The sequence below is a fragment of the Glycine soja genome, chromosome 18, assembly GCF_004193775.1.
Source record: "Glycine soja cultivar W05 chromosome 18, ASM419377v2, whole genome shotgun sequence".
Classification (NCBI taxonomy): domain Eukaryota; kingdom Viridiplantae; phylum Streptophyta; class Magnoliopsida; order Fabales; family Fabaceae; genus Glycine; species Glycine soja.
In genome coordinates this window covers 47,117,196-47,126,585 of record NC_041019.1, presented here as the reverse complement: position 1 = coordinate 47,126,585, position 9,390 = coordinate 47,117,196, and the positions used below count along the sequence as shown (strand labels likewise).

At 33.1% G+C, this 9,390-nt stretch overlaps 1 protein-coding gene across 1 annotated transcript; it reads right to left on the bottom strand.

Annotated features, from left to right (window-relative positions):
- Positions 1–8,513: 8,513 nt before the first annotated feature.
- On the bottom strand, positions 8,514–8,897 carry LOC114397335. The gene has a single exon (XM_028359401.1). It carries the CDS (start codon positions 8,895–8,897, stop codon positions 8,514–8,516), a length of 384 nt encoding a protein of 127 aa, XP_028215202.1.
- Positions 8,898–9,390: the final 493 nt, after the last annotated feature.

Below are 9,390 nucleotides of genomic sequence, written 5' to 3'. Positions count from 1 at the left end.
GATGATTCATACATTGATACTTATGTTAGTCCTTTGTCCACACAAATGACTCCTAACATTGTCGGAGAAGAAGAAGCTGACGACGTTCATGCTAATTGTAATGATCATGATGAAGGAGAATTAATTAACATCGTCTAATGTAATTTTCTAATTATGTATTTCATTTTGGTACATTCATTTACATAACTGATTCAATTTTTTGATAACGTTAACTAACTCAAGTTTTTTTTCTTTATAGGTTCATGGCTACTCCACCTGCCTCGCGTCCTCCTCCTTCTCTTCCTTCTCCTCCTCCTGTAGTAGCATCAGCGTCTCCATCTACCTTGAAGCGGACACGCAAAGCCACATGGCTATGATCCTTGGCCACTAGAACGTCTGGGAAAGAGAGACCGGTGGTCCACGTCGATCCTGCGATCAGGAAGGTCGATGGTTCCCACAAGAAGAAATTAAGAACTTATTTGGGGATTGTCGCTCGTGATAAGGTCGACATGACATATAAGACTTGGAAGGAAGTCCTTACTGCTCAAAAGGATTTGATATGAGAGGATATTCATGTATTTTAATTTTCATTTTTCATTTTCTTTATTAGCCAAAATTTATAATTTACTAACAATAAAACCTAAATTATTGTTTGTCAGCCTGAATTTGATATCCCTGAAGCTTCTGACGGTAGGACAAAGAAGAAAGTATTTCAGACTGTCGGCGAGCAGTGGAGACAGTTTAAATTTGATTTGACGAGGAAATGGGCGCTTGCAGCCGACAAGGATAGTGTGGATGACATTGTTTGTGAAAAATACGGCATTAGCAAGGAGAAATGGGCCTAGTTTTGTCAGACCCGCAGAGACCCCTCCTGGGAGATATGTATTTTATCATTTTAATTGTTTTCCACCAAAAATTCAGTTCTTATAATACATTGTAGTAATGATTTTCATTAATGTTCGATTTTTGTAAGATGTGCGGAAAAAGGCACAGGCCATCCATAAGCAAAACACCGCCCTTCACTTGTTGTCTCGTGGGGGTTATGAATATTTAGAACAGAAGCTGATGGCTAAGAAGACAAAGAAAAAACTTGAGGAAGCTGCTCAATTCGGAAGCATTGAGGGTGTGATTGACCCTCCATCTCCCATCAGACGACACATGAAGTGCAAGATGGCTCGCACCAAGAAAACTGGGCAGATGACGTCTGAGGCAGCAAAGGAAATTGCTGACAAGATTGTAAGTCATTTTCAATTAAGAATTGTAATTATCTTTGTTTATTCTTTGAATGATTAAAAAAATATATGTGTTCTGTACAGGATTCTTTGGAGGAGCAGGCGTCACAGGGTTCGTTTGTCCCCCATGGACGTCAGGATCTCCTGACTGTTGCCATTGGGCGACCAGAACACCCTGGCCGTGTACGTGCTGCTGGAACTGGTGTGACCATAAAGTAATACTTTGGATCGACTCCACGAACTTACCGAAGAACTCGAGCAGCTAACTCAAAAAATCAGGGACCAGCTAGAGGAATCGATCACAGAAAAAGTGACTCGGCAGCTGATGTTATCCTTTAGCTAGATGCAGTCTGAGTTGCAATCACAGGGACTTGCACTGCCTCTGGAGCATGAGATTGGTCCCTCAGTTACTCGTGTCAGCACAAAGGGGAGTTGTGTTGATCCTTCAGCGGTCGATCCAAACATAGGTGACTCAGACAAATGCGGGTTGTATATCGAAGAAAATCCTTCTCGCCTGGTTACCCTAGGAAGAGTTTATGAAGGATCCACAACGGTTCACAACATCCCTTTGTTGCATGGCCAAGTGAAGGTTGGTGTTGAGGAGGTTAAAGATGCAGAGGCTCTCGTTCATATACCCACTGACGAGGTTAAGTTAGTGGGGCAGACACTTAACACCTTCCTTGCTTGACTGACACATCACTAGAAGCATTTATCAGAACATGTATTTTACTCATTATATGCTTCTTTTTTTCAATGGAATTGTTCACTATAATTAAATTATGTTAATTAACTATGTTGGATAAACAGGCAGCTGTGTCTCCAGCAAAACCTCCAGATAGGCCGAATCATAAGGTCAATGATCCCCTATATTTTATGACATTGATCATCCCGTAGCTTTTTTTGAAGTCTCTCCAGGTTATGTGGAATGCTACCATGTTCGGGGTGTTTAATGAAGACTTCTCGTTGTACATAAAACACGAAGATCTCTCTAAAATTGCACACGGTGGTCAATGTCTCAGCTTATCTGTTATACAGTTGTGGATTCTGTAAGTCAATTTAGATTATTGTTAATTACCTAAGTTATTGTTTTAAATTCATACATAATTAACTTTATCTTAACAACAATAGGCATCTGACTGAGACAAGTATGTGAGCGGAAAATTTCGATGTGTATGGACTCCTCGAGCCACAGTCCATTAAGAGATCTGGGCAATTGTAATTTGAATCAGAAAGTTACATGAAGAGTTGGATGTGTTAGACAAGTGGCCTCAGATATCTTAAGAAGGGGGGTTGAATTAAGATATTCCAAAATTACTTCCCCACTTAAAAATCTATTTCACTTTTTATTTAAGTTATGAATTCTCTTAATGACAATCTTCTTAAATATTGATTCAAATAAAACAATTTGAATATGAATATAAAGCAATAATAAATAAGGAGATTAAGGGAAGAGAAAGTGCAAACTCAGATTTATACTGGTTCGGCCACACCCTTGTGCCTACGTCCAGTCCCCAAGCAACCTGCTTGAGAGTTCCACTATCTTGTAAATTCCTTTTACAAGTTCTAAACACACAAGGACAATCCTTCCCTTGTGTTTAGAATTCCTTTACAACAAGAGACCCACAGTCTCTTAATCCCTTAGAGAATGAGTAGAAGAAGAAGAATGAATCTCTCTAGAAAGAGATAGATTTTACAGATTGAGCGCTCAAATAATTCCTTAATGAATTGCAATTGAATTGGCCAAAGAATTTTAAGAGGATAAAATGATTTTGCTCTTTGAGAGGATAAACACTTGTTGTTCTGAAAATCTCTGAGCAAATTCGTGTTTAAGTCACATATATATAGACCATTGGTGGTCATGAATAAAGCCTTTGAAAAGTTGTGACTCTTAGAATTATTTTTCTGAAAATCCTATCTGGTAATCGATTACAGTAATTGTGTAATCGATTACAACTTTAAAAATTTGAATTAAAACGTTTATTAACTGCTGGTAATTGATTACCAAAATTGTGTAATCGATTACACAGTCTAAAATTTCGAATTCAAATTTTAGTAGCTGTTATAAAATATATTTGGCCACTGGTAATCGATTACATCCTCTGGTAATCGATTACCAGAGAATAAACTCTTTGAAAAAACACTTTTTAATTTAAATCACTTGGCCAAACCTTTGCTAATTCAATTAGGAATTCCCTTCCTAATATACTAGTGATCATCTTCATGTTGTGACTTGTAATCTTGAAGTTTTGTCTTGATTTTAATCTTGAAAAGCCCATTTGCATCAATTGCAACACATCATCATGATCATCATCAAAACATCAAAGGCAATTGCATCTACAGGATGCAGAGTTCAAAACGCGATGTCTACCTTGGAGCTTACCTGAATGGGTAAGTCGAACTGAACAATTGAATTTAAATAATGTATAATACTACAATAACCCATATTGGTCTCCACTGCAACGCACATTGGCAAATGATCGTCATTTTGCCTAAGGAAAATCTTGTTGTCTGGTTTTGTTCCTTGCATAACAGGCTAAACAACTACCTTAAAGGAATAATTAAAAAGTCAGTGTTGTTTTTCAATACATTTGCATTAGCATAACTCAACAACATCAAAATTTTAATGTTCCTTGTATTCAACAATGCTTTGAAAGGACTTGATGATACTCCACTACCTAAATCCAAGGTTGGTGCTAGGTGGATTGTTGTTAAGGTTCATGGTTTAAATAAAACTTCTACTTATGTATATTTTATGTGTGTATACACTAATTGTAGTTAACGTTTAATATCCTAATTTCATTATGTATTTAGTGTAATAGACAAAAAGGAAACACTGAGTGCGGCTATTACGTCATGCACTGGATGTCCATGATAATCTTAGAAACTTTCAGGAATAATTGGGAAACGGTAATTGTTTATTTCAAACAAAGTTGATTTTCTTATCATTGATATTACATTATTAACTTATGTTTTATTTCATCATACAATATTTTAATGATGTTAGACCATTGGAAGTAGAGAGATTGAAGGCGCTTCGCATCCAGAGGGCACAGTATTATCTCAAAGTTAAAAATCAAACTTAGGATGTTAGGGAACTATATAACTTTAGGTTACTTAATTAGTTTACTAGCTTGGATTACATTTTTTGCAATTGCTATTTCAGTTTAACATTGAATAATCTTTGTTGATAGTTATTAATAAATTATTTATTCATAGTTATCAATTGATTTTTTACAATTGATAGTTTACTAGCTAGCTTTATGCTAAAACCTATTTGAAAGCAGAATGCAAATGATATATGTTGTGATGTGTGGTCTGATTTTAAATTTACTGGTTAAATTTTGGATTTTTTGTAAAAATAGAGAGAGTATTTAAAAAGAAATTCCTAATAATAACATCGATTTTTTTTAAAAAAAATCAATGTTAATATACACAAACAATATTGATTTTTCCAAAAAGCCGATGTTAACGTATAAGTTAACATCGATATTTGAAAAAACTGATGTTGTTTGTGTATATTAACATCGATTTTTTTTAAAAACCGATGTTAATATAAAAAAACGTTAACATCGATTTCTGTAAAAAACCGATGTTAACTTATACGTTAACATCAATTTCTGTTTAAAATCGATGTTAACATAAAAAATGTTAACATCATTTTTCTACTTAAATTGATGTTAACATTTCGAAGTTAACATTGATTTCTATACAGAACCGATGTTACGTTAACATCGGTCTTGTATAAAAATTGATGTAAACTGTTAACATTCATACATTTTTTTTTGTGTAATTCTTATTATATAATATCGGTTATTTAAATAACTGATGTTGTCAATTTTACGTTAATATCGATTTTAAAAAATCGATGTTAACGGTAATACTTTCAACATCGGTTTAAAACCGATATAGAAAATCATAAATAACGGATGTAAAAAAAAAATTTTAATAGTGTTTGTTTTTTTTAAATAAGCATTTTTAACCAATACTTAGAAATTTAGTAAAACTAGTAAATAAGCTAAACAAATTAAATGTGTAAATTGCTCAGATGTGTGACAATAGATTTTGACTTTGTAATGCTAAGGACCCGGCACTAAGGCATAGTAGACCATGCATTCTTATTTTAAAGGCTTTAGTCTAAGTTATTATCAATTCACTTAAAAAACTCACGTGGCTTTGAAGATTTTCAAAGTGACTAATGACTGTGCAAGCTGTATAATCCCATTTCTGCTATGCGTGGATCAGGGTGGGCACAACTCCAAAGGCTCAAACCTCAAATGCGCACCACCTAAAGTTGTTGGGAGAATATAAAGCAAAGCATCATTTTGATCACTATAAAGCACCGTCAGGTCTCTTAAGAAAATTTAAAATATATTTTTAGAATGTTAAATAAATTTTTTAATTTAACTATTTATTGTTACTTTAATTTTTAAATATATTAATATTATTATTTAAGTTCAACGACATTTAGAATTGTGCTAAACTAATTGACAAATTATATTTTCAGAAACATTTTTTTTAATTTTCTTACTTTTTAAACACCAATGTAACAATGGTATATACTTTTAGGCATAGTTGTGAAAACTAAATTTGGTTGGGTTGGTCAGATAGAGAATCATTGGTTTGGTCCATTTGGTCAAGTCATCAGACTAAAAATGTAGTTGATTCATTAACCTAATTTGATCCGGTTAATTTTTTTATTATTATTATTTCAATTCTTTTTTTTACATATTTCTAAGACATGTTAAATTATTAATATTTAATTATTAAATATTAGTATATAATATATTTCTATAATATTATTTTGATTTTGATAAAAATATATAATAAATAATTATTATTATCTTGACTTTGAAATAATTTAATATTTATATATTTTATACATTTTCATTATACTTATTCATGATTATTTTGATATTTTTGTACTTAACCGTAAAAAATAATAAAAATTCCTTAGTAATTTAATTATAATATCCAATAAAATAATTTATAATAATAAATAATTATATAATGTTAAAATATAGAGTATCTATTCATCATATTTTTGTTAGTTATATTATATTACATATATATATTATTTATTTTTTAATATATACCCGATTAATTATATCAATGATCTATCGATTTTATTTTTAATCCTTTGACTCAATATCTTGATGATAATAAAATCGATTTTCATAAGACAAGGACTCCATTGTCCCTCAAATGTATTTTACCTGAGAATATACCAAGAGCTTGGGACCGGTGCCACCCTCTTTCCCCCTACATTATGTAGTTCAAAAAAGCTTCCAGTCGAGGAACCCAATAACCTGAAAATCTCTCGTTGGATTCTTGATCATGCCATGCACTGTTTATTCATAATGCCATCTGGAATTTTTTTTTTCTCCTTACCATGATATGATTAGTGGATGATAATTATTACCAAACGTGTGAACATTAACACTTAAACCTTTTTTTATTCTTGCACATCATTGCCTGCTCCTAGCCTTTTTGTCACAATTTTGTTAAAGTATACAAATTGTTTTACAGATAACCGTCCAAGTTTACAACTGTTACACTGGATGATGATCGTGATGTTACTGCTGCTTTAGTGAAATTCTTTTAACAAAAGCAAGGCAGAGGAAAAAAAAAGGTAAAATTGTCACAAGGAAACAATTGTTGGGTCAATTCTTTTGTACTCTTTTTCATAGGGCTTGGGAACCACTGCACCATACCTGGTAAGAACTTAACTTTACTAATTACCTTTTGGTGTATTACATTTAATAGTGTACTTTCCATTTATAAATTTTTCCTAGAGTCATGTCTCATGTCATAGTTTGTGTGGTTTTGGGTGTAACGCACCCATCACCTAGTGACTAGTGGTGAATTACATCATATATGGTTCATATTTAATAACTGCTAACTGCAATGAGGAGTATGACTTGTATTGCATAGTTGTTGGATTCTTTTTTGGGAATAGGGAATTGGGGTCGAATTTCTTATGCTCTGGTCAAAGGGTTTGTTGTAAAGTTGATGTCAACAGGGATATTTGCTGATTTGCTGGATATGGTTGACAGTGGCTTTTCAAATTTTGGACAGAATAGAAGAGGCATAGATACACGAGAATGCTCCTCTGTCAGCCATGTGGGGTAGTAGTGATGTCACACAATAAATTCTAAGCAACTTGAGTGGCTAATAAGTTCATCTTATGCCATGTACCAATTGAAATATCTTGTGACCTAATTAACTGTAGTTACTCACTCAACATTATCAAAAGTTATTTGATTTTTGAAAGCATCTTGGGCCTACCAAGTTCAACTTATACCTTGCTTGTTTTACATTAGGTTAGTTATGTTCTTTGAAGTCACTAAAAAAATGGGGAAAAAGCTGTTTACTCATTAAGAGCATCATCCAATTGATACCCTATGACTAATGCCTTTTGAAGTGGAGAGATTTTATTAAAGTAGGTACAATTTCCCTTAGCAAAGTCCTCTTATATAGCAAGAAATCAAACCTTAATTAACACACTTAAGAGAAACTCAACTATCTATTAATGGCATATGAAAACATAGCCTTCTTGGTGAAGCTGGATGTATATGAAAACACAGTGGAGCTTAATATTCAGGGGAAATCCAACACACCTTGTGTCTTCTCATGATGCATTCATATTAGATACATAAGGCTCAATAACATTTGAGAAAAAGTAATCATAGCTAATTTTTTTGGGTATGAGTTGACAAGCTATTGATTCATTAGACAATTTTTTTTTGTTTGTATTTGTCCCTTTTTTCATCAATGACATAAAAAGTACATAACTAATTACGTTGATCCGCACTCTGATAAGCAAAGGATTTGATCGTGCCATAATGTGTAAGGGTTGTGATAAAAGTTTAGCCGTTCAAAAACAAAACTTCTATCCGAATTCCAATTCAATATATAAAGAAGAAATGTGGTGAATTTGTTTTTTAATTACCACCGTTTTTCATCGAAAAATAAACGAAGAGCAAAAGTTTACTATCAATTTACAACGGCCAAGAAATAAATATGGCGAATTAGAAAGTCCAACAATGTATCGTTATGAATGCAACGCTAATCTACAATTCAAACTATGATTTGAGCAAATGATATCAGAGAAACTCTACCGTCTACACATACAAAACATGGCGCACAAAGGATCAACCTCTCTTTCCTTACACTTGAAACATGTTAATTGAAAATCAATGAACTATAAAGCATACCGTTTTGCACTTAAACACGCACATCTGAATTCTCATGCAAGTAGCAGGCTTAGAGAACATGGAAAATTGACAAAGAAACTCAACTCGATCAACTTGGTCTCTCCCTAGATGAAGAGGAATGTAAGAACTCAATGCAATCTTCTACAGTTTCGGCTCGATGAGAATCAGTGAGGTCTGATAAAGAACGTGACCTAACCAAAGTTGATGAAGAAACTTTTCTGGAGGATCTCCTTCTCACAGAAACATTTCTTATAGCACTTGCCACCTTTTCTCCTAGCTGCAGTAGAAACCTCGCAGGAGACAAGTTTGTGTCTATGGACAATCTGAAAGTACGTGACCTGCTGATCCTCTTCCGGTTTCTTGAAACTCTATCATCATTGCCGTTGCCACCATCACCACAGTATTTGAGAAAGATGGTTGGTTTGTCTTTCACATCGGGGCTAAAGCACACCCTTTTGCTCCTTCTTGACATTTGAACAACTATAGGAGAATACTAACAGCACAAAAGATTGTTGTGTAAATTTTCTATGTATGTTGTGAAGGGAAAGAGAGAAATCGATTCAAAAAAGAGGAGAGGAGAAGCAGAGTGAGAATGTTTGTGAGAGTGGACATTTGGGTAGGAGTATATATAGATCAATCAATTCAAAGAAACAAGCTAAAACAAAGTACCTAGTAAAACGGAAAAGATGCCATTCTAGAATTAAAATTAATCCTATGTCCTATTTATCTTAAGTATATTAGTGTGACACATTGATTATAAGAGCAGTTATATATATATTTTTTTCAATATTTTTACACTAACAATCATTAGCATTAAGAAAAATGATGGTTAAAGTAGAAATAATGTAAGATAAAATAGTTTGATCAGAGTGAAGTTGTTGTAAATTTTTTTATATGTCTTTGTTTTTTATGGATAAAAAAAATCACATAGTTTTAGTATGGTATAAGAATTGTATTACATTCTG

What these genes read in the sequence shown, in the direction of transcription:
- LOC114397335 (XM_028359401.1), bottom strand. Translation starts at nt 8,897, where the DNA reads ATGTCAAGAAGGAGCAAAAGGGTGTGCTTTAGCCCCGATGTGAAAGAC.